General features: G+C 42.4%; 1 protein-coding gene across 1 annotated transcript in view; it reads left to right on the forward strand.

Moving 5' to 3' along the window:
- Positions 1 to 68: 68 nt before the first annotated feature.
- LOC131988255 (formin-like) overlaps positions 69 to 26,353 on the forward strand; it is a 45,734-nt gene continuing 19,449 nt past the window's right edge. The window contains exons 1-12 of the mRNA XM_059353356.1: positions 69 to 2,832; positions 2,949 to 3,066; positions 6,318 to 6,379; positions 7,751 to 8,469; positions 11,826 to 11,967; positions 15,987 to 16,074; positions 19,831 to 19,892; positions 20,529 to 20,617; positions 21,312 to 21,441; positions 21,527 to 21,673; positions 21,781 to 21,840; positions 21,930 to 22,050. Coding sequence (XP_059209339.1) covers positions 958 to 2,832; positions 2,949 to 3,066; positions 6,318 to 6,379; positions 7,751 to 8,469; positions 11,826 to 11,967; positions 15,987 to 16,074; positions 19,831 to 19,892; positions 20,529 to 20,617; positions 21,312 to 21,441; positions 21,527 to 21,673; positions 21,781 to 21,840; positions 21,930 to 22,050 — 3,613 coding nt within the window. The 5' untranslated portion in view covers positions 69 to 957. The remainder of the gene's footprint in view (positions 2,833 to 2,948; positions 3,067 to 6,317; positions 6,380 to 7,750; positions 8,470 to 11,825; positions 11,968 to 15,986; positions 16,075 to 19,830; positions 19,893 to 20,528; positions 20,618 to 21,311; positions 21,442 to 21,526; positions 21,674 to 21,780; positions 21,841 to 21,929; positions 22,051 to 26,353) is intronic.

Raw genomic sequence — 26,353 nt, forward strand, 5'->3', positions numbered from 1 at the left:
TGTAATATTCTTTCCTTGCTGTTCTGGGTAGGTGTGTATAACCTGCTAATCAGGTTTTAGCCTTTTAGCATGTTAGCTTGAGCCAGGCTGCTTAATCACCAGAGTCTTAAAGCCTGTATTACAGTAGCTCACCGCCAAATGGTGCAACGCTGGGCTAAAAGTCCTCAGCAGCTCTCCACCTGACCACAGACTGACTCCACCTCTGTGTTTACCTCGGCTGCCATTTTACGGAAGAGAGCAGAGGTAATCAGACACCTGTGGTGCCGGCCTCTGCAGGTACCCTCCCATGAAGGGAGGAACCTGAAGGGAGGCGTCCCCAGACTGGGTAGACCAGTGAGACACATTTTTTTCCAACCTGAGGAGTGTTTTTTTCTCACACAACAGCACACAGGGCTTTCCTGTAAACTGGGAACTACGAGTACAATTCAGTCAAGAACCCCAGGCTGTTTTTAAAGACTCCACAACTTTATGGATAATACCGGACAGCGTGTTGAGAAAGCTTTTGTGGAAGGCAGGTGAACTCTGCTCTCTTGCTCTCCCAGGGAGATTACAGCAGGACGTGCTTCCAGCCACTGAACAGCTTGGCTTCACTTGCAGCGTCATGGGAATCTTGCTCACATAGAGGAGGCTGAACTGTGCTGCTGACAACATGCAGTGAGTCGTAGACTTTGTGTGATATTATGAAAGTCTGCTACGGTACGTGGAACCTGTTTGCGTGCCACTAAAGAGGAATACAGGATAGTGGGGTTGTAATTGGCGCCCTTCTGGAGAAAGTAAGAGGAGCTGGGGAGATTTTTTCCTTACAAAGGCCTTTTGTTCCCAGTAGAGGTGGAATAGGAGCAGCTTGGTTAACTGGAGTTAGGGACATTTGTGACATTTTTAATGGACACTTTGCCAGACCTGTTACTTTTAATTTGCCTTTCTTTGCTCTCAGTTGATGTGACTCTTTGAGCCAAAATGGACAGTAGTAACTCTGATAGACTGGGGAACCAGCCCCCTAGTTCCCTCATGAATGTCTTCAGCAGTTTCTTCGGCCGAGATAGACCTGCTCCTTCAGACTCGGCCGTGCTGATGTCTTACAAGGAGCTGCCGGATGAGGAGAGTCCTGTTCCTGAAGGCGGCCAAACTATTAACAGTGAGTTAGAGACTGCTTCCTGTGATACAGGGCAGAATGTGGAATCATTGGAAACCTGCAAGGAGTCTGGGGATGAAGTTAAAACAACTTCTGGAGCATCGCTTGACTTGGATCTGGTCCAGGTCACGCGGGTTGAAACGTACAGTGACAATGAGGATGAGGAGGCGGCCCACAGCAGCACCAGGACCAAGGAGCCTGAGGAGGATAGTAACACAGCAGAGCATGGCGGCAGAGATGAGCCAAAAGATAACCGCGAGGCAGAAGTGGAGTACTCAGTGCCTGTGTTTAGAACACACAGATTTACGGAGCGATCCCGCATAGAAGAGATTCTGTATTCAGACAGGTTTGTTAACAGAAATGTCTCCAGGAAAAGTCTGGTCTCTTCAGTCTCCAAACCAGCAGATGGATGTAGTCCCGAAGAGAGCGCCACCAACGTGTCTTTGCATGTAGAAGCATCTGGTGCTGAAGAGAAGAATAGTAACAAAGTGGGAACAGATGAGGATGAGGAGTTTGCTGCTATAGATTGTTCTCTGCCTGTTCCTGCCATCATCTCTGGACATGGTGTTTTGGAGGCCTCGGATCGTAACGCTGCCACTCCTGCTCCTTTAAAGGAGAACGTAAATGGTGCACAGAAGGAGGAGACACATGAGCGAAGAGCTGAAACTGAGGAGGGGACTGAGGAACCTCCTTCCAGCCTTAATGCTGATCAAGAAGATCTTAATCCTGCCTCAGGCGCTCCTTTAAAGGAGGATGTAGATTGTACACTGAAGGAGGAGGCACATAAGCAAAGGGCTGAGAAGGGGATTGAGGAACCTCCATCCAGCCAGGTGTCCTCTGTTCTCTCCACACCCAAGACTCGTGAAGATTCAGTCCCATCATCCTCCAGTCCGGACGAACACTCAGATTCTGCTGGTAAGAAAACGGAAAAGGCACCCTCTGCTCCTGAAGAGGCCCCAAGTGATGTCCAACCTAGTGCCAGTCCTGCCTTGCAGAACACACCTGCTGCAAAAACGCCAGAAAAAACACCTCCAGCTTCATCACTTTCACCCTCCACCTCGTCCCCATCCAGGGGCATGGCGCTCTCTTCGCCCCCTTCCTTCCAGATGCCAGCTCTCTTCAGTGGGTTGCGTGTGCTGAAGAAAGGAGCGGTGGGGGGCGACAGGGAGACGGTGTCAGAGATAAAGCAGAGTGAGAAGGATGCTGATCTGGCCCTGCTGAGCCTGAAGAAGACGGTAAACAAAGCCAAGCTCTTCCCCGAGCAGAAAACACCCTCTCCGACCAAAAAACACACAGAGCCTAAACCTGTTGGGGACACTAAAAGCTCTGTAATGGGACACCTCAGTCAGCTGCTCAACCTGGAAAACAACGACGAGACCAAAAAGACGGATGTCGAGCAGGATGCTGATCCTAAACACGCCAGAGAAGAGTCTGAGACCGGAGAAGTGGTTGCAGGAGAGAAGATTCCCAGCACTGACACCCCCACATCTTCACCAGAGAAAAAGAAAACCTCAGACCTGGCCTACGAAACCTTCAGGAACATATTTGGCCCCAAAACTGTCAAAAATGAAAAAACTGATGAAGTAGATCTGGATGCAGTGAAAAAGAAAATCAAGAACGACAAGGAAAGTCTGAGGTCTATTTTTGAGAGAGCCGCCAAATCCCCCATCAAGGAACCCAACAGTCCCAAAGAGGCTAATGTATGAAATTACAACTCTATTTAATCCTACATTTAAGATGCACAGGTGCCAATAAAATGAGACTGATTTGGTTCTGTATCATTGCATAACTCATGTTTTTGTTTTCCTACTGGCAGACGGAGCTCACATCCCCGACAGACAGTGAGGACCGGACCCCAGGGCGCCTGCAGGCTGTGTGGCCCCCACTCAAACCCGATGAGGAGGAGAAGGTGGGGCTCAAATACACTGAAGCAGGTAGGAACAACGGACATGATGTGAAGCAGAAACATCTTGATGTTAGCGAATGGGACATGGGCCAAACTGGAAAACTTTTAGGTTGTTCTGATCACGCTGATGCATGCTCATTTTTCTAATAAGTTTTGTTTATTTTGTTTGTGATTTCAATGATGAAATAAGTGTGAGTTTAATGTCATGAGACTCTGGCTTCAAATGACATGACTAATGCAAGGTGGCAGCACCTACAATAATGTGCAGTCTTAAGCAGGTGTGAAAGAATGCTGTAAAATAAGAATGGTTTAAAAAAAAAAATTTTAATGGTTTATTTTTATCAATTAACAAAATGCAAAGTCAGTGAGAAGAAGACAAATCTTAATCAAATCAATTTTGGTGTGACCACCCTTTGCCTTCAAACCACGGCAATTCTTCTAGGCATTTTTTCACACTTGACTAAGACTTTTGCACAGTACTGTATATCCGGCATGAGTTATCAAGGATCCCACTGCAGTTACGAAAAAGTCAGGCCCTGTGATGCTGATGACGATTGGTCAGAAGGTGCTTCACGTCCTGCGTCACACAGTGTTGTGTCGTCGCATTGGGTTGCAAAACTGTAGCACAAAACTCTCCCGCATAATAAATCAGGCCAGAAAAAAAAAGGAGAGCCCCCCTCATCACTGAGGACCCCTCCCACCCCCTGCACCACTCCTTCAGTCTGCTGCCATCAGGCAGACGATACAGAACCCCACTGGCCTGTAAATACATTTACAAGAAATCATTCATCCCCTCTGCAATAACTGTCCTAAACAAAATAGGCTGCACTCTTTTTATCTGTTGTTGTGTGTGAATGTGTGTGTTTTGTGTGTTTTAATTTGTGATGCCGTGTCAAAGACAAATTTCTGTTCTTACTAGAGAACAGACAATAAAGTTCTTTCTTATCTTATGTAAGAAGTTGTTTACCAACCGCTATTAAACCTACATGAGACGTTGCGTAATTATAAGTTCACCCTAAAATTCTGTCACCCGTTCGACGTTAGTTTTACTAACTTACCAACCGTTCAACAACCTTTACCTTTATTTTCCTACTAATCCACAATAAATTGAGCGCAGGCTGTCGATCCTGTTTTATAGCTCCATGACTTCCAACATGAGCTAACCAGCCAGTTGAGAAAATATCTCTTCATAAGCTTTTTAACATTATTGTTAAGTAAGGCCCTGACCAATCATTGTGTCCCAGGGCGGGTTTTGTTCAGAACTGCAGTGGGATATTTTGTCTACATTTTGTGACAGTAGGAGGAATTGGAGACACACTGTCTATTCTTTTTACAGTCTGCACTTTAGAAACTTTTTTACATCTAAGAGCAGGAATACAGGCGGAGGATCATGCCAGTCACGCTGACACACCTTACACTGATTGATGTTTTGTGGATAAGGGATGCTGCCCATTTGCATAATAGTATTTTTGACTTGTGAACACCTCAGGCACTCACACTTACTTCTTAAACTCAGAGATAAGTCGTGCAGAGCTTGCTAAGTGTCATACATCCTTTAAATTTCCCTTCAAGAACACAGTGAGGCTGTGTCTGCACCTTAATGCTGCTGTTTGCGTGGTTGCACTAAAGGATCGCACGTATGGGTGTGAGAGGGAAAAACATTTAATGGAATTGAGTATACTCTGGGCAGCACGCCATGTTTGGCCCATATTATACTCTAAAGGTGTACTAACACACAGATAGGTTGAAAACACAAACACACGGCTGTGGATGGGCTGATTAAATTACAGGGAAAAAGCTTCTCTTCTATGTTCTGGGTACAGTGAAATCGTGTTGAACTAAAAGCGTTACAAAGTGAAACAGCTGTTTGGTGTTCTGTGTGCTGCAGAATAGATTAAAACCAGCCAGTGTGGATTAGTCTGGTGATCAGGCTTCACTCTTGTATAAGAGAAGTGTGGAATTTGACAAGTGGAGATAAGTCCAGACTGTGAGCCATATAGATAAACCGACACATGCACACGGTCATGGAACAGTCAGTTTACCACACACTTGCTTACTTACACACTGGTTAAATGGCATCACTATTAAATGGATTAACAGGAGCTTGAATTGACTTTTAGATCTGCCTGATTATAATCATTGCCTCAGATTAACAGAACAATGTTACTCATTACAGCAACATGTGACTCTATAGTCTATACTAATGCATCAGTGTCAAACAGGATTGTCTTCATCTCAGTGTAGTCCTCAAATAAAGTTAAATGGAAAAAAAGCAGAAGCTCTAAAATATTCTTGACTCTGGTGCCTCACTATGGGCAATTTAATTTTTTAGGTTTTTTAATTATTATTTTGGCTGTTTTAATACACAGGGCATACATTTCTTTTTTCCATACTTATTTTTTTTAACTTCTTTTATCCTTCGAACAAATACATGAACAACATCATGTATTTGATTTTTTTTAATAATCTTAATTGTAAATTGGAATAAATCCACAAATAAAGTTAAATAAAAACAAATCTGATTGACTCTGATGCTTCATTGGGGGATTTTTTCCTTTCTTTTTTAACTATTATTATTTTGGCTGTTTTAATGCATATGGTAAACATTTTAGCAAGTGTGTGACTTTTTAAAAATGTATATTTATTTATTTACTTTTGGAATTTTTAGAAGTCCAGCCTCAGCTCCCTTGATAAGACTGTAATAAGTTATTAAAATCCTGAAAATGAATATATAAATTAGTATTTTGTAGTTATGTTGAGAACTAGAGTTGACTCTTAACATTTTACTTAAAAGTGAAATAAAATATAAAAATGTATACTATTATGACATTTTTTTGATGCAGAAATTTTGTCGTCGAAGATGAGCCAACAAGGTTTAACAAGGGTTAAACGCTCAAAATATTTTAACCAACTATTGTCCTCTGTTGTATATGTTTCCAAATACTACTGTAAAACCAACAGATCAGCATTTCTGTGTTTTGACCAGACAAAATCTTTTGTTTTGGCTTCATGGGAGCAGCAGGAGGATTTAAAACCAGTTGGTTAAGTTGTGTCCTTTTACAGTGAAAGTGATCCACCCTTCAATAGAATCTAACCAGCAGAAAATCTTGTTGGTATGCAAATTAGCTTGATAATGGTCGACCTCAACAATCTTTTCACCAGCAGCTCAAGAAAACATAACTGTAACCCTGATTCTTCAATTTATAAATAATAAAGACAACCATCAGCAACGAGCTGTTTATATTAATTAAAAATGAATGAATTTGTGTCTTTGTACAGAGCACCAGGCCGCCCTCCTGCAGCTGAAGAGACAGTGCAAGGAAGATCTGGAGAGGATGCATGTGAGTTATTGTTTGACTTGAGTAATTAACACATTGACTGAAAACATGTTACACACTTGAGAAAAGGAGCCCAGGAATTTGTGCGAGTACAGGTATTGGTGAGGAAGTTCTGACAAATACTATGAGACAGAAACAAACTCACATTTTGGATTTGTGAAATAAAGTTTAGTCATGCATTTGCAACAATAACAAATGTGTTTGAGACAAATAGCACATTTAGTTACATTTATAAAGCACTTAATATTTTGGAATATCTAGTCTGACATTGCAGTTGATCCTCCTGAACACAAGATGGCACTAAGTACACATAAAATGTTCATGTGCAGCAGCTGGAGTAAAACCTCTGAATATTAACTTAGAGCAGTAAAAGTTGCCTAGTATTGTGTATTATGTAATCTGTTGGTTAGAAGGTAGTTTTAATGCATTTACATCCCCAGAGGAACCATGTATATGGGTAAAAATGAAAAAACAAAACTACTTTAAATTATTCTCTAATTTATGCTAAATGGAGTTGTCTTCATAATGGAGAGATATTGTGTGGAATTTGCTTGTAAATGAAACACAAAATATTATTTTGTAATGCAAATTTATATATTTTTTATAATGGCTTAATGTTCCGTTTTGTGACTTTTCATGTTACTTTTAGCAGTTTTGCACAAAAAATAAGAACGAGGTTCATTATTTCAGTGACATAAAATATATCAATCAAAATAAAGGTATAATCTTTTATATCATGTTAAGTATCTTTTTTTACCCTTTAAAAACTAAAGAACATAGTTGTGGCCATGTCGGATCATTTGTCCCGCTGATAAATTGCTTTATGGACTATTTCCTTGAAGAGTCTGACCTCAGAGCTGGTTTCTCAGCTAGTTTTTCTGCTTAAAGCCTTTAATTCGACCTCTTTAAGGACTGATGCTGACACTGAGGAACATGCACCACAGTCAGCCCACAAGAAAGGGAGGGAACGTGCCTAATGCCATTTCTAAACAGGACTTAATAGGGAACATGTGTAAAATGTATTGCAAAACAATTTTATTTCTGTATCAAATCAATCCTTTGCTTTGATGGGATTGTTTCTCATTGTTTGAAATGTCAAATGGACCAGATTGTGACTGTAAAAGTCAGATATTATCCCTTCGAATGGGGAAAGATTTAATGGGAATGGAGCTGAAAGCAAAGCTGTAAAAAAAAAAAGTTGTAATGCTGTCATTTTTCCACCAAGAATCACGTTCATGTAGACCCCTTGGATGAATTAAATCTAAGTGCATTCAAGGAAACGTATTAATATGGTATTATTATTTGATATGATGGGAATTGACTGAAGTCTCTGATGGTGTGCATTTGTTTTGTCTCCGGTCTTGTACCTTCCAGTCCGACTTTGAGCTTCAAATCTTCCAACTGCGAGGTGAGCATGCTGTCTCAATATCACACCTGGAGGGACTTGTTGCTAAGATGCAAAGAGACAAGGGATACACAGGTCAGGAGCGGGGAGAAGTCCGCCACATTGGCGTGTCCACTTCTGATGACCTGACACTTAAGACCTGGCGCACCGTGAGCATCCAGACGGACCGGGAGACCTTCATCAAGAGCCCTGAGGGGGCCGGTGGCGGACTCGCTCAAAGCCCAAACCAGAATGTGCCGAAAAAACTCAACTTTGACTCTATCGGACTAAATCTCAAGGGTGAAACGGCACCAGGACCTTCTGGACCACCCCCACCCCCGCCACCTCCTCCCCCTCTTCCACCAGGCTTTTCAGGAGGCCCACCTCCTCCTCCTCCCCCACCTCCTCCTCCTCCCCCCCCTTTGCCAGGCAGCACTGGAGCCCCACCACCACCACCCCCACCACCTCCGCTCCCTGGAGGTGGTCCGCCGCCCCCACCGCCTCCTCCTCCTCCTCCTCCTCCCGGCCTACCTGGAGCTGGTCCACCTCCTCCTCCTCCTCCTCCAGGCGGCGGCCCACCACCTCCTCCACCTTTTGGGGGCTTTGGTATCAGCCAGAGGGTGAACAAGGCCCCACGTAAAGGTGCCATTGAGCCAGCCTGTCCTATGAAGCCCCTGTACTGGACCAGGATACAGATAGAGGACAACAAGTACGTGGAACATCTCAAATTCACTCATAGCGATTATAACTTGGGTTGTCAGTGTTTTAGCCATCGTTTCATTTTGTAATAATAAAAACATTCTACTCAGCAAGTTAATTGCAGAGATCTTGGGATGAGGCAGCTTTGCTATGTAGAAGTCCTACTGGGCAAGAACCATGAGTAGTTACATGACCACACTGGTTTAAACAACAATCCATATTCGCCAGATTTATTGAAAAGAGAAGACAAAGACTAAGGAGAGGATTATTGCCTAAACTGTAAATGTCCAACACCGCGTGTTGGACATGGCGTGTTGGCGTGTGGATTCCGCGTTAGAAAGCTGTTTGAGACAAAGTCAATGTTGGAAGTTGCAGGAAATTGTTATCCCAGGGCTAATGAAGCTCTTGGCCTCATTGGCCCTTGTCTAATGGGGTCTTGGTTTCAGAGAGATATCACAGCTACGGGTAGTGCACCACGCTCCCTCGTCCACTGGCCCTATCGAGATACTCTGTAATTCTAAGTGGATTATCCAGCCCATTTACAGTGGCTGTGGTTGTTGCCTGTGAGTGCCAGGCTTCCAGCTTTATGGCCTTGTATTTCCATGGCTGGATTAGTGGGGGAAACTGAGTTGTGGTTCTCTCTCTCTCTCTCTCTCTTGTCCTGGCCAGCGCTGGAGGACTGACTGTCTACACTAAAGCAGTTTCATGTCAGCTATAAATTTAACTGTAAAGGGCCAAGTTAAGGAGCATTAAATGGGTCAGATGTTTAACTATAGTTGGATCAGCTGTGTGATCTCTGGTAATGGTGTGAGGTTCTGAGTTATGAGGGGGAACAGTGCAAGCTTTGAAATGATGCCAGGTGTCTAAATGTAAGCACAAACTCATAGTACGGTCGGTCAGCGGGAAAAAGAAAAGGGAAAAGCAAATTGAACTTAGTCATAATCCGCTCAATTAGAAAGTTGTCTTGCATGGAAATATTTCTTGGGGTTTGGATGTAATTTTCTTTTCCAAGCTAGTTTCCTGCAGAGTTGGGTTCGGAGGCGAATGGGACTTATTTTCCTCCGTCTCTCTTTTTAGAAAGAAGTGCAAAATCAAAGGCGGATTTTGAGACGGTATCATTATGTCTTCAACAGAAAACCTCCTGGCTGCCCCAGATAAATAGTCTCACCACTGCAACAGGAGGCCAACTGCATGCAGAAACAATTCGACTTACCCGACCCCAATTGAGTCACTGGCAATGCAGTTGATTGTTCTGGTATTCAAGCCACGATAAGCCTGGGAGTCCATCTTCTTTCTCAGTGGGAGTTGGAGATTGACCTGTCAGTCTCAGGAGCTCAGATAAGATGAAACAGTAGACAATGACCTGTGACGTGTGACTAGATAATAGAAAGCCAGTTGTTAGGCATGTGCAGCGTATGATAGAGGCCGTCATTTTAAGCCATTTCTTTTAAATGCATTTATTTATTAGTAAGCAGTTTACTGTGTCAGCTTTATTAATAGACTTAGGGAAGGAAAGCAGAGACAGATGTGATGGTAACCGCAACAGAGTGCTTAAATCCTGAACATCCTCTTGACTTTAGACACCTCTTGTTCTCATTTCTGCCTCTGTTTGTTTTTTTCCGTGTTACTCAGCAACTTCTGACACAGAACAACACCTCCCATATTCTTGGAAATGGTCCTTTGTTACAGAAAACGCGTTCGTCTTAAAGTTTTTGTTATTTTTATCACCTAGCCCATAAACAGTGCTTTTTAAAGTTGAGATTACAGTAATTCTTGCCAAGTTTTTGTGGGACAGCGAAATGGAAAATAAAAGGCAGTGGGCAGGTTGAATAAACATCAAATAGGCTTCCACAAACAGAACACACATTTTGTTTAGCTCAGGGGAAGTCATTTAAAAAGTTTCTAGTCTGCCATAGGAGCCACTGTCACTGTGAGTCTGACTCTGTTTTGATACATAGATTTAAAGGGATGGTTTGGATAAGAACCTCATACTTCCCCACCTCAAAAACTATCCCATTAAAGTCTGGGTGAAATTAAATCAGAGATTTGAATGAAAACATGTTTTACAAGGTTCAAAATAACAGCTGAAAACATGTTAAAAGAAAAGAAAAGACTTAAAACTTCTTATAACTGAATTTTTGGAGTTTTTCTCCATTTCTGTTCAGGATTCTTTGGATGTGTCTAAAATCACTGAAGCTTCCTGATCATAACTCTGCCATGAGTAACATAACCTGCGGTGGCTAACGTTGATGCATTTACTTAAATCGTTTGCTGAAGCTGACATTAACTCATGTCAGTGCCAGAAGATTTCAGCGTCTGAAGTAATATCCTACAAACGCGCTAATTCTACAGCATGTTATGAACCTAAAATTAAAAGGTTATCGTCTACGGCTGGTACGGCTCTGTGCAGAAGACATGAGAGCAGATCTCTGCACTGCAGAACACACAAACAGAAACAAGATTTATTCTACGTAGTTTGCTTGGTATGAAGCCATGTTTTCATTAAAGTCTAATCAAATTTTGAAGTGAAATTTTGAGATGTTGCATAAAGAAAATGTGAATTCGAGATGTTTCCATCAACTGGTTTAGAGCGAATAAACAAACGTGGCATAAACATACTTTGGTCAGAAGATGGCAGTATAATGTATAGCTGTAGGCTAATCCATCAGTAAACAGGAGAAGAAGGAGAGAAAGAAAACGGTAGAAGCGATTGAGCTAGAGAAAGAATAATAGGTTATAATAATAATAGAACAATAGGTTGCTAATCTGAGCCCCAGGAGAGAAAAGATGTCTTCAGGAAATAGATTAAATTTGGCAACTTATAATTGTTCTTTTTGTGTTAGAAGAAACAGCTGATCAGTCATGTGAGTTAAATGTTACTACTGCTACGTCAGAATTTATTAGAAAAAAGTGTTTCCACCTCCCGTTGAGCGCATTAATTATTTTTTGAAAATGACAAAAACCACCTCAAGCAAGCATAAAAACTTTTATGCACATTTTCGAAAGTTTTTAATTTTATTTTAGCGTTTCCATTAAGCTTTTCTCATGTGAATCCTCAAAATGCACATCGAAATACGTTGATGGAAAGACTGTTAGTGTGACAGCAGCAGAAAGTCACCAGAGAAGTTGGATATCAGGTGTCAGAGCAGAGAATACTGCTCATTTTTTCACAGATATCTGACACTTATTTTAAAACCACATTTTTTTTACACTTTTTTTCCTGATTAAAATTTGTCTGGGTGTTTAATAACCCATTTTTCTGTTGTGTAGAAAACTCAGATCACATATATAGCGTTGATTTCCCCAGACTTGAAGTTAAAACAGCATATGATTATCATAAATTAAAATCTTTTCTTTATTTTCCAGCAACAACACACTCTGGGGGGCTCTGAAGGAACCAGACATCGTCAACACCAATGAATTCGAGGATCTTTTCTCCAAGGCCACCCTGCAGGCGAAGAAGAAGCCCCTGTCAGACACCTACGAGAAGAAAGCCAAAACTAAGAAGGTAGATTCCATTACGTCATCTTTCTCACAATTTTTCCTTGACATTGGTAGTGTGGAAAGTGAATAAATCTTTTTTGTTGTTGCATATGATGGTTGTCTTGCGCTGCAGCCACCTGATGGCGTTCTTACAGTGCTTTCGTACCAGATTTTGTTTAAAAAAAAATCATTTTTTTGTGTGCTGTCATGTTCAATCATAAATCAAAGAAAGAATTAACAAGAGGTGAACTGGGAATAAATGGATTGTGACTCTCATCAGGGCGTCCTCCAGACTGCAGCCTGCAGTTGCCAGGTCCTGCACTGGGGCCAACACCGGCTATCAGTTTATGGGTTCACTCCCTTGTTTTTTTTTTTTCTTTCCATGTAAGCCAAGCTAACTGTTCAGGGTTGTAATGTAAGCAGAGTCTTCAGAGTTATGTTGTTTTTGTTCCGTTTTTTTCAAGCTTCAAAGTTTAGTTTTTGAAGCAAGGTGTGCCAGATTGATCTCCCGCCCCCCCCCCCCCACCACCACCCACCAAAGACACACTTGTTGATGTCCAATGCTGCAACTCTGCATCTCTGCAGTGCCGCGTCAGCATCCTGGCTGCCCTGTGGTCCTCACTGTGGCGTCCAAGCAGTTAAAAATCGGCCACTGCCACAGACTCTCTCCTCTAAATCCATACACATCCCCTATTCTGATCAATCTGTACAGGCTCCACTCCGCTCCTGTGTGTGTGTGTGTGTGTCTGTGTGTCTGTGTGTCTGTGTGTGTTTCCTTGATCTCCATCCTTGGATTTCTCCGTTCAGTCTGGTCACTCTAAAGTGTCCAACATTTGATCCAAGTCAGACAGCCACATCCAGACACAAATCTTGCCAACTGTCTCCTGACTGATCTAGCATCAGCCTGAGAGATGTTTGACCCCTTTTAATGGAAACATTAAAAAAACAGCATGTCCAACATACTATTTGGCTTCTTTTTTATTCAGAGAAAGACCCGTATGTTCTCTAGTTATCCGACACTGTAGTTGATATCTGTGTTTAGACATTTTGTCCCCACACTGTGATTAGGCAGGAGTCTTATATTTAATATAAAGGTCTGTGTTTAGAGCCAGCGAGAGCATTCAGAGTCCAACTCTACGATTAAAGAGGGGAAGTGAACACGTGAAGGCATGGTTGTTTTCAGCCCGACTCACTGGAAAAAAACGTCAGAATAAAAACTTGTTTACGTAATCATTTTTTATCCCTGAAAGTTTATACTCGGAGTTTAAAGGGAGAGAAATCATTTGAGAGAGAAATCATCTGAATCATCAGCTGATGATGGCTTCCAAGAAGTTCAGCTGGTTAACGGCTGGGGAAGAAAAGAAGGGAAGTATAGGCTGAAGAGAAACAGATTTTTTGGGGAGGAAGGGATACGAGCAGGGTTAGAGTAAAGGTGCTAATGATTTGAAGAATGGATCATAAAGTAGTTTAAAAGGGGGCTGAAGAGCAAAGACAGACAAATTGGATGGCTTTTCTCTGTTTTTCTTTGGTTCTATCAGACTTTTTCCCTCCTATTTTCACCTTTCAGAGGAGTTTTAGTGTGTAATTCTAACAAGTTTGGTGGAAAACTGCCCAGGATAGTTCTTACTCTGCACAACCTGAGCAGCGAGAGGTCTCCATCCCTCTGAGTGGACATAGACTACCTGCCCCCTGTCGCTGTCGCTGTCACTGTCACTGTCGGCACACAATTTGAATCTGCATTTGTGTGTGTTTCGATCACGACGTGTACTTTTCTGTGTGCGTGCGTCCGTGTGCTTGAACGCACGTGTGTGTGATGACGCCACGTCCTTACGAGTCATTATGCACTTGCTCAGAAAGTGTTGCCAGATCATGCTAACACCACAGCCCCGGGGCCGTGTGCGGTGAGAGGAGATGAGTGGGAGGGAATGGAATGTGTGTGTACATTATGCATATGAGCCACTTCCCCACTTTCCAAAAAGTTGAAACTCGGGGGATGCAGCCGATGCCTACATGAGCGAGTTAATCTTTATCATGTGTGCCATTGAAAAATCAAAGCTCTTGTTTACTCTGGAGCCCTTCTCTCTCTCTCTGCGGATTAGCATATCAAAGCAGAGGAGCAGACATGGAAGAGAGCGTTCCCCGCCCGAGCAGACCAGACCGGACCGGACTGGACCAGGGGTGTAATTGCAGGCATGTGGCTCCGCTCCACTGGCGAGAGGAGGCAATGAAGACTGAGAGGATGGGCATGTCGGTGCATTCTTGATTGAGCGATTAGACGGTGGAGGGAGGGGTGGACGAAGATGAAGAAATCAATCGAGCAAATATGCACATCAGTATACAGCATTTTCCTCTACCCACATACATCAACTTTATACGTAGAGGATCTCCTTAAACAAACAGCAGCTTTACGGGATGACTTATGAGCAATCATGGTGCGTTTATTAAAGACATATTTGGAGCCCAAGCTATGACGTAGGAGAGTGGGTGTAAGATTAACACCGCTGGGGTTGCGGAGTGTATATTATTGATGGGAAGTCTTGATCCAGTTGTTATTGTAACATCTGCCTGGGTGATTTCAGACAGATAATCAGACAGACAGTCACCGCGGAGCAGGCTGGCCGCTCAGCCGTGGTTGTGTAAACTATCCGCTCGGCTCTGAACCTGCATCACCCTGCCCACCCCGCCCTCACACCAGCCACCTGCTTCGGCTCAAGCTGCTGACACTACCAGCGTCTCCCTTCGTGATTTTGTTTATTTTCTTAGGCTGCTCGCTTTTTCTCTGTCTCCACTTTCCTTTGACCCCCTTTTGTCTGCAAGCAGTTCTCTCTCTGTCCACAGGAGGGAGCCGCCAGCTGTCGCTCTCTACCTGTGTCAGCATCAGCATCATGCCTGAGCTATTTGCGTGTCTGAACCCAAAGCATCCAGCATCACTTGTCTTTTCTCATTAACGTAACTGTTTAGGCTAATTGTGAGCAGGGAAAGGGTTCCTGGGCTGCTTTTAGTGTGGCCCGTCCAAAGTGGTTAATTAGAGGTGTTGGGGAAGCCTGGTACTCAGCCGTCTCAAGTCCCCAGAGTGGGAGATCCCCAGTGATCCAGGTAATAGAGCTGGAAGCAGCATGGCACCCACTAACGCCCTGTAATGCAATACCCACTTCTAAGGCTTCTGCTCTGCAGCTCCCACTGGACAGCCCAGTAGCCGACAACGCCATAATACCTAATGAAGAAGCCTGACACATTAACTTTTAGAGCGGGGCTTTACCTTGCCAAAACTCTCTCTGGCTTTACGGCTAATTCAGTCATAAGTAATTGTGACCATGTGTAGGCACAAATAAAAATCCTGTGAATTTATAGTTTGTTATAAAAGCCCTGCTTCTCTTCGCCGTGCTCTTCTAGACTGTCCTTTTATGGTGCCACTTTTGCCTTTGTACTTTCACTGCGACTTGATATTTTTTGATTGTATCTCACACATGTTCTTGGGTAAACCAGAGGAGGTGCTTTTTCCGTATAACTTTCCTCCCTCATTGATGTAACTCTTTTGTGTGCGTGCTCCACGGTCGTTTGCATCACGATGATGGGTTATGACAACGTGTGTTGATTAGTCTGGTCGTTTGGGTCAATCCAGATGATTCCCAGGCTGCTTAGACTAACTGTGGCTTCAGGCGTCATCTATCATCTGCTTCCACAGCCGGGGGAAGTGACTAAGTGATTTTTACCGGCCTCTCATCACAGAAATGAACTTTTTATTTGCCATCTGTTCCTCAGTTTGTTTGAATAACACAATTGATGATAAACAAAGGTGTGAAGAAATCTGGCATCTATTTAAGATTAAAAATATCAGAATTTTAAAGTAATAAACTGTCATTTTATTTGAAATTTTAAACCAATATTATAGTATTAATGTACATTATGGTCCACTATCCGGTTAATTAAATATATGGCAATCCGCTTAAGCCTAATTAACTGAAATGCACACTGTGGGTTTTATACTTAATCCCACTAATGCTCTGGCAGTTTAATAATACAAAATAATTCCTGTTTTTCCAGATTATCAAGCTGCTGGATGGGAAGCGCTCACAAGCAGTTGGCATCCTCATATCCAGCCTGCACCTGGAGATGAAGGACATTCAGCAAGGTGAGAAAAGTCTCTTCATCATGTCCAAACTATATCATTTTAATATCTTTCAAGAAAGAAGCCCCTATTTAGATTCTACAGCAATAAACTGAATTTACAGTCCAGTTTCACAATAAATTGAGGACGACTCATGATGAAATGCAGATGGAGTTATTTTTAGAGATGAGATAGCGAGCTCTGCAGTGGAGAATAGTTTCCAACCTCTTGACAGCTACTAATTTGTAACTGGAGACACTTTTTACTATTATTAATTTGTGTTTCAAGTGGATGATTTTTCCAGTGACCACGGCGGGAAAGAAAATGCCTCGATTTGTCAAAATGTGAGACGGCAACACAGGGATGAAAGCAGCCTTTCACTTTTTCTGTCCGGCTGCTTGAAATCCCTGCTGCACTGGTTAAAATCAAATTGCAATCTCCGTGGATTGATCGCATGCTTGGCTGTTCTGTGGAAAATGCAGCCGTGTGTGTGTGTGTGTGTGTGTGTGTGTGTGTGTGTGTGTGTGTGTGTGTGTGTGTGTGTGTGTGTGTGTGTGTGTGTGTGTGTGTGTGTGTGTGTGTGTGTGTGTGTGTGTGTGTGTGTGTGTGTGTGTGTGTGTGTGTGTGTGTGTGTGTGTGTGTGTGTGTGTGTGTGTGTGTGTGTAAAATATGTGTGTTGGGGACAGCATAGATGGGCCAGGAATTGGTCCTGTCCTGGGATTGTGGCGGAGAGTGCCTGCCGCCTGCTAGTCTGAGCATGCGGCCAGCAGATCTGTTTATTGTAGCCAGTGACGGTTTCCACAAGCCTAATGGGACTGACACCCCACTAATGATCTAAGCATGTACAAAACCACCTTCCACAGTTAGCAGACACTGCGCTACCACATAAAACCACCTCAAACACAAGCCAAACAGCGCACAGCACCAGGACGCCCATTTTGTTTAGATTTTTTTTTCTCCTCTCCGTTCCAGTGTCAGTTTGGTAAAACACCCAGCGTGAGGCTGTTTTTCTTGTGCCTTAATGGGGGTTGTATGTGAAATGGACAATTTGAATCTGACAATGAAGGACAGCACCTTAATAAGGACTTCTAAGGGCTCTGGTCCCCGGTTTCGCCTACTTGCTTCCTCTTTGTTGCCAAATTAAAAGGACATGGGACATGTAATGTAATTAGAGCTACTAGGGAGGGAGAGCGAGAGAGGGGAGAAGGCAGCACTCTGAAGGAGAGAGAGGGGGTCAACTGCACCCGCTGGAGTGACTGGGGGACCTCAAGGGCCACCATGGTTCAAGGGCAAAGAGACGCTCTCCCCCACACACCACCTCACCACACACACACATACACATGTTCACACAGCACACACGCCCCTCCACACCAAAGCCGATGAGTGAAAAGTGGAAGGAGAGGGTGTGAGGCGGTTGGCAGGCAGGCTTTGATCTGTCGGTGTGGAGAGATATCCGGCTCCCCTCGGATCAGAGTGCTCCTGTGCACACTGGAGCAGGCCCCCCTTTGGTGTGTGATTGACGGCTGCATGGCTGAGGGACTGAATAATCCACTCTAATAAGATGTAGGAAATGGACCTCCAGCGTTCTCACTGATCCAGACATTGGGACCACATTGACAGCTTTTCTGCAACAGGAACAGCTGGGAACCAGAATGCAAAGTATTACCTTGTTAGCTGCGAGCGCTGTGTGAGTGAAAAGGCCAGGGTTGGTGTTGTTAAAATAGTTCTATTTACCTGAGCCTGCACAATACACAATGCACGGTACTGATGCAAAAAACTGCACTTTTTCACACTGCTATAAACATGATTCTCTACCAGAACTCAAATGTGTTTATGTTTAAAGTAGCATAAAGGAATTTTGGCAGCATAGAATTAACACATTTTGTTATAATCCTAATTGAAATTATCAAGACAAGAAGTATTAAAGCAAAAGCTATACTAACGACATGAAATGACACATTTTTATTCTTGCTAATTAAGCAATAAAATACATCCTTCCCAGTTCAACATGCTCAGGAGTTTTACTGCTGCATGACCTAACTTTGTTTGGCGTGGTTATGTTGGGGAAACTTCTGCCTTTTTTTCCTGTGCAACTCACATTGTGCTACTGTAACAATACATCATTGCTTGTGTTTTGTTTTGTGTGTCATTATTCAGCAAAAAAAACTACTTTTTATTTTATGATCATGTGTTAATAAGTTATTGTAATGCTAGCTAATTTTGGCAAACTTAATCTAGGTTTTGGCATTTGTGAAATCAGTTTGAGACTTTTCTCTACTTCTGCTACTGCTACATAACGTTGTATTATTATTAGTCATGCTGCAATTGCCACTTGTGGCCACAGCCACAGTTTCCCTTAACCCTTAGAACCCCAGCAAGTGCCCACCAATGTCATGAAAAATGGGGGGGGGGGAAATATGTCTCCACATGCTATACATGTTGGAACCATTTGAATTTTTACAACATCTCCTGTCCTCTCCTCTCGGCTCTGTGTAAACATATTTTCAGTGAATATTTGTCACGTGACCGTTCATCTCAGCAGAATCAATCATGGCTTCAAAGTGTTGCTGAGGAGCAAAATTCAATATTTTTAACAGGATCTAGTTATTCCAAATGGTTTAAAATGAGACAATAAAGTGATTTTGACCAAAATATCTCAGTTTTAAGCTTCATTTTAGTCCCTTTTATAAAATGTGTATTTTTGGCAATATTTCAAAGAAAACATATGTTTACATGGTGGAGATCAGAGGGTTGAAGGGACACTTTTTAGTTCTCATTTTTTGATACTTGCAGCTGAAATCACAATCCACACTTTCTCTGCTCAGAAAGTGTGGATGTTTGACACGAAGTCTTTAGAACACAAATACATTTACTGTGTAGTTGTTACTGCATGGGCTCTTCATATTTTGTCACATTGAGTGACTGATCTGAGAGCAGCAGTAGGTGGTGCGCAGCCTTCCTCAGCTGACACCAACCAGACAACTGTCAGCTGATCTGGCAGCCCTGGAGCCATCCCTCCACCCCTCCTCTCTCACCGAGCCATAAACCTGTGACACCTCTCAGACACAGAGCAGGAGTCACTTTCTCTTTTAAGGGCTGTCCTTAAGGCAAACATGCAGGTCAAGAAACTCCCTTCTTTTTTCGTTTAATTTCTAAATCCTAACGTGTCTAAATCATGATATGTTCCAGCCTTTACATTCCCCCTTTTCTACATCTTCCCTTTACCTCCTTCTGCATCCTTTCTTCCTCACTTGGCTCACCTCCTCCTGCCTCACTCTGAAAATCATTACAGTCAGCTGTGGTGGTTTTAGCTGTGAGCCCAGAGGTGAAGCAGAGCCAGAGTTGGCCCATCGTCTGTGGTCTCAACCCCGGTCTGACCCACATACATGTGCCCCCAAAGCCTGGCCACACTCCCAGCTTCACCACCTCGAGCTTCTATTCTAACTTAGGTGTATAATGCAATTACATGGTAATAGAATAATGTGTTGTGGTTGTCGGTGCAGGTGTGGTGCAGGACAGATGTTGGAGACACAGTTCACATGCTGCTTTTCTGTTTTTCATTCTCATACAATATATCAAATGTCTTACACGCAGTTATAGCCACAAATAAAATGTTTTATTAACAAAATTACGGGGCTATCATGAGTTTATGTCCCTAGTCAGAAAAGCAAGTTTGTTCTTGAAGCAACTGGCAGCACTTTAAAGGCAGCTCGCTTTGGCCAAGATCTTATCCATTTATAAGACTGGCTGCTTATAATGAACATCTTTTTACTGTTCCAGCTGTTCTCACTGTGGACAACTCTGTGGTGGATTTGGAGACCATTGAAGCTTTATATGAAAATGTAAGTATAAAGGAGCGCTCTGACGAAGGTGATAAAAAGAAAGGAGAAACATAAGGCTGTGAAGTTATTAGCCAGCTTTAAAGAAATGGAAAAAACATTATTATTTTTATTGCTACATTTTGGTTTTATCATCGTATGTGGCCGATTATCAGTGTAAATAATACTTATTATAGTTCAGCATTTCGCACTGCAACAATTGCAGTAAATGTTCACATTTCAACTGTCTTTCTCTTACTGAACATATTCAGCTGCACTGTAAAAAAAAAAAAACTAAAAAAACATAAAAACTGGAAGTCTATAATATCATTAATATAATTATATATATATTTAACAGCTATTTAATTGTTAAATGAATATATAATTAATTGTTACAGTGAATTATATGTAAAAAAAGAGAGTTATATCTATTATTTATATATATATATATATATATATATATATTTAATTAATTACTTTTATTTTTTAAATACAGATATTTACTGTATATTTTCTGTGGTTTACTTAGTTGTTTACTGTTATGTGACTGTAACTGTTTGAGAACTCATGCTGCCTGACTTTTTACTGTTTTTTAATTTTAAAAAAACTTAAATGATATTTATCTTGACTTTGGACTGTGTCTGTGTTGTGTCTCTATAGAGGGCCACCACTGATGAGATGGCCATGATAACGAGACATTATGAGAATTCCAAAGAAGATGAAGTCAAACTGCTGGACAAACCTGAACAGTAAAACCCCTTCTACATTCATAAAATGTTTATATAGGTTGATTATTTATTCATTTATTTGAACATGAAGATAATTTTGCGTTCAGCTTAAAAATAAGGACATTTAATTATTGGTCAAAATCATAAAGATGGTATTGAGGCATAATTTCTCTATTCCCTTTATGTGTGTGTGTGTGTGTGTGCCACATATGCGTTAATGGACAGTGCTTCAGTAGTTCCTGTCAGGGTCAAGTAGTCCGCAGCACTTAACGAGGCCTGGACGCAGTGGTGCCGCTCCTCCTGGCCTTCTTATTTCCATGTTTGACCAGAGCTGTCACTATGGCTGCCCGAGTCATCCCTACTCAGTGTCTCCCTCCATCAGCAGGCCCTAATCACACAGGATGTTACCGTTCCGCTCCCCTCTGACACTGCACTGTTTACATAAGTCGTCCCGCATCAGGCCGGAGCTCCCTTTGATCAATCTCCGTGCGCCGCTCGTTGCTCTCCTTCCACCCGACCCCGCGGACCTTTCAGACTCAGCCGAGCAGCGCCACTCATGACTATCAGCTGCCTGTGAACAGCAACATCGACTCTGCCGGCCTGCCAAGGACCCAGAATAGTTCTTCCTGTTAGACATTTTGTTTAATTCTGTCATAACACATCACACCCCATTCTCTTTTCCCCCTTCTCCTCCTCCCTCCCCTTTTTTTTCCAGGTTTCTCTATGAGCTCTCCCAGATTCCGGACTTTGCAGGCCGAGCTCACTGCATCATCTTCCAGTCGGTGTTCCTCGACACCATCTCCTCCATCCGTCGCAAGGTGGAGGTCATCTCACATGTCAGCAAAGTAAGAACATCAACAAACAGTGCTTTGTAAAAGTGTCGTTAGGCTGTGTCAAGATTTGCTAACCCAAAGTGTGTGTGTCTGTCAGGAGCTGTTGGAGTGTAACAGCTTGCGGGAAGTACTGGCTCTTGTTCTGGCCTTTGGGAACTATATGAACGGAGGGAACCGGACTAGAGGTCAGGCTGATGGCTTTGGATTGGAGATCCTCCCAAAACTAAAGGATGTCAAGAGCAGGGTAAAACCTCACCTGCATATTTACATAAAAAATGTGCCAAAATGTCTTCACATCACAGCGATAAATCGGCACATAATGTAACATATAATTGTCATTTCTTCCTTAAGGATAATCGTATCAACCTGGTGGATTATGTTGTGTTATACTACCTGAAGAATTTTGACAAGGTGAAGTACCATCAGTGAATTTCACACAATATCACACTTTAAAACATCTCATATACTCATATACTTTTATGTTTAATCACCTATTCCAGCACGCCGGCACAGACAAGAGTGTGTTCCCCATGCCGGAGCCTCAGGAGTTCTTACAGGCGTCTCAGGTGAAGTTTGAAGACCTCACCAAGGACATCAGGAAGCTGAAGAGAGATCTGACCGGTAGGACTTCCCCTGTTACATGAGCATTTTTAACGTGGGTGTTGAGGCTCAAACCACACACACCACGCTGCATTTTTACTGCTCGGTTCACATTTGTTTCACTGTAAATCAGTCAATGTAATTGTTTACAGTATTGTCTTTCAGCAGAGCAGTTTGAACGTCTAGTAAATCCCATGTTCTCTTCCTGCTCTGTGCAGAGAGGGCTGTGGGTGGATTCAGGACCTTGGATGGCCTGAGGTGGCTTTAAGTTTTTTTCCCCCAGTTTCCAGACATTGTATCTTTCAACAGCCATGTCATTATAACACCACAACGCCTGACAGAAACATCTGCATTTCCTTGTTTTAGAGCAGTGATTCCCATGCAGTGGTATCGTAGGGGCAACTTCCACTGATGCTACACTAAAAAAATTTTTTTTTTTTCATGCTTTTTTGATAGTGACAGAAAGAATGGAAGGGGGAGACAGAGGGGAAGACCTGCAACAAAGGGCCCCAAGAAATTATTATTTCATTAAAAGAACATCAATTATGCAAGAGGAAATAGTACGAAAAAGTGCCTACAATTATTCAATACGTGGTATAAATAATTAAAAGTTATTTTATAGTTGGTTATAACAAACGGTTAAAGTTGATAAACAGTTGCAATAGTTATATTATATTGAATAAACTGTTAAAATAGTAAGCTATACGTTGTGCTAAAAAGTTACAATTTTGAGCTAAAAGTTGCAACGTTGCAATAGTAGTAAAATTGCTGACCAGACCCCCCTTAAGATTTTTTTTCATTAGCTTTGTATATGTATATAGGTATACATATGGAAAAAGATTTAAACAAAAGAAAGGTGTTTTGGGGAGATGGACACCTTCCATTTCAGACAAATTTCCTCAAATGTATGTATTTGAAGCTTCAGTGAGATAATTAATCTTTACTTTACATCCAATCTTTAAAAATGAACAGTATTCATGTTTAAATAATAACAACATTTGGAACATGAAGTGTGAATTGATGAAGGGTAACGTAAATGAATGTGACAGGGCTGTGGCAGAACCTCAGACCAAAAAGTTTGGGAACCTCGGCACTTCAAGCTGAGGCAAAAATCTGGGACAAAAAAAGAAAAAATTCCAGCACATTGACGAAGCATCAGAGTGACAATTGGCGGATAAATAAGTGAACATGATTTTGCTCAAAGCGTCGCGGGCGCCAAGCCGCTCGGTATCCCAGCCAGCCAGTCGTGGCCGGGGCCATGCTGAGGTTAAAGGCGATGCCCCCCAGTGCCCCTGGTGTCTGTGGTTATTTAAATCAACCAATAATACGGCATATGAAAGCAATTAGATATGCTCTGCAGCTCTCCCCTACGTTTTTTTAGATCGCTGTTAAAGCCCTCTCTTCTCTGACCCGGGGGAGAAATACAAAGAGTCTACTAAAGTACCCAGGCCCACCTCAAGCTGTCACTCATTTATTAGGAAAAATGGAAGACCTGAAGACAATAAATGCAACATAAGGGCCCTCGTATTTGATCTCTGCTGCAGCACAGTCTGGCACAGTAGTCCTCGGGGGGAATTAGCATCACAGGGCGAGCGTTGGATTGTGGATGTTTGGTGAGCTCCACCTCTGACTCCCACCATTTTTATCCTCTCCAGCCGCCAGGAATAAATATTTATGCCCGGCTATTATAAACCAGCCTAAAGAAAGCAAGTGGTCTTAATTATAACGCTAACACAGATCACTTCCATCCACATTGTGAATTGTGTCTGACACTAAGAAGCTAAACACTGAGTCACGCCGAGGCTGCCTGCCCTTCACCTGATCCGGAGGTGGCGGTTGCAGTGTCTTGCCCTGCAGGCTTAGGTCAAAGGTCAGAAGCCGTGGTCCTCAGACGGCATCAGTGTCGGCCTTTGTCGTACAAATCACAGCACACTGTATTTAAATTGACTCATGAATGTCTTTGCACGGCACATCGCTGCATGTGCGGTGTGCAGCGTGCAGTCAGCGGTGGTGTTCGGGAGCGGCTGCCTGTCCGCTTTGGCCGCCCTCTGCTTCACTGGCTTCTGCAGAAACATGATCCGCTTCTGATGGGGCTTCCTGTTTGGGGAGAGGGGGGATGACCTCTCTCTGTGCTCCTCTCTGGGGGAGAGGGATGAGTGGGAGGCCACGAGGACCCAAACCTACTGTAGGACGAAAATCCTCTATCTAAAGTAGTGCAAACAGCCCTAGCACCCAAGCCAAAGATTATGGTAAAATCTTCTCAGATTTTCACACCAGTGAGTCCCAACATAAAGATCCCAGTAGCTGCTGTGTAATTGGACACGAGAAAGAGGCAGGGACGCTACCGAATGAAAAAGGATCATATAAAAAGAAACAGTCAGAGCTCATTTGCCGCTCAGGGGAGTTTAGTGTTTCACAGAAGGCCTGGCCCGGGTTAGGCATTCATCAGTGTGGCAAATCAGACAGTGTCCTGATTTTAAATGGCCTTTAATGTCAGGTTCAGGCACGGCCTTTACCCTGAGTTCTGTTTTACGACGGAGGCTTCGCTCGCCACGGCATGTGTGAAGTCATAGTGCTGAGATACACTCGCTGCTCGTCTGACCAAACAAATGGTGCAAATCTGTCTGAATTTTCAGCTAAATCTTGATCAAAACTTTTTTTATTTGACATAATATAAACCGGACTCTTGAAATATTTTGCTTTGTTGTTATAGGTAAATATTGCACTGATATGCATTCTCTTATGAGGGATATTTGATTCTCCACCTCATATTTTAAGTCCCTTCTCATGCTTTACCTGCCAGCACAGTATTCTCCTTCGTAAAATTACAAGAAGGGTTATAGTTTGATGGCTTTTGGCTGATTTATGAGGAGTGGAAATGGGAGAGAGTGTCTTACGTTTCCCTCCAGAGGGAAAGTGTCCTGGGCTTCTTCCCTCAGAAAGGGGAGCTGGAGGTTCTGACAGTCTGCTGGGATTTGAAAAAATTGGGGGATCAGTGAGATAATTCACTTTCCAGGTATAAATAACAAGAATATGCCAGAGCTGGAGCACTGTACTGGCTTTACCACTGATAAAAACATTTTCCGAAGCACCTCCGTTTTACAGCAGGGCTTAAGGTTTCCCATATGATTCTACATGCAGGTATTTGTAAACTGAAAATAAATTTTCAAATGAATGATTACATTAGTTGGTGTAGTTCAGCCAAAAAAAACAAATGTTTTTTTAGCAACCATGCGCAAAATAAGAAATCAATTATGTATTATAATGTGTTTAGCTTAGAGCTGCAATGATTAGTCTTACTTACTAACTTATTTCTCTGTTTGATATCATGGTAAACTGAATATCTTTGGGTTTTGGACAAAAACACATTTAAAGATTGGAATAGACATTTTTCCCTTTTTAATGAAATATCTGTTTATATTTTATATTAGTTAGTTAGTTTATATTATCTCTGGTAGTAATCATTAGCCACAGTTGTTTATTTTTATAATGATCCAGAGCATTCTGAGACAGAAACATCCATCAAACAGCCAGTTCATCATCATGTGGTTCCACATACTGCACATCCACTGTTTAAGTGTTTTCTCTAACACAGCTGTGCATTGTCTTGGTGTGCAGTGATTTCCTGGTAGCTGTAGTGGGGGCTCGCCTGCTCACTGCGGTGAACTCATAAGTACATATTGACATCATAGTTGCCCATTTTTTGCAAACCGCACAGGGTAAATCCTGAAGCAGAAGTCTGGCTTTCTTGTTTGTTTTTCTTCCCGTTTACTCCACCGCGGCCCTCATTCACCCACAGCTGCTGTCATGTTACCTCATGTTACACAATAGTTGGTCGACTCCAGTCCGAATAAGATGGATTGAGCAATGATTCCTCTCGAGGAATAGACATTTGTTTGCAAGTGTTTGGAAGCTCAAATCTGGTTTAGAAGAGGGTTTAATTTCCTCTTTTGCTGGTTACATGCTTATCGTTGGAATTTGAACTTCCTGACAGTCCATTTTCCTGTCAGAATCACTTTATTCTACATGTCTCATTTAAAACGTTGACAAATATAAAGCATTTAGGAATAGCTAGATCCTAGATTAGACTAGACGAGAAGTAGATTTAATGTTAAAAACATTAACTTCTGCTCCTTAGGGACACTATGAATCCATGATTGATTCTGCTGAGACGAACCATCATTTAACAAATATTCACCGAAAATCTGTTTACACAGAGCAGAGAGGAGAAGTCAGGAGAGGCTGGAAATATGTAAAAAGTTCAATATGTATAGCATGTGGAGACCCAATTTTATTTTTCAATATTGGTGACACGCTTGGTCCT

Source organism: Centropristis striata, chromosome 16 (genome assembly GCF_030273125.1).
Source record: "Centropristis striata isolate RG_2023a ecotype Rhode Island chromosome 16, C.striata_1.0, whole genome shotgun sequence".
NCBI classification, from domain to species: Eukaryota; Metazoa; Chordata; class Actinopteri; order Perciformes; family Serranidae; genus Centropristis; species Centropristis striata.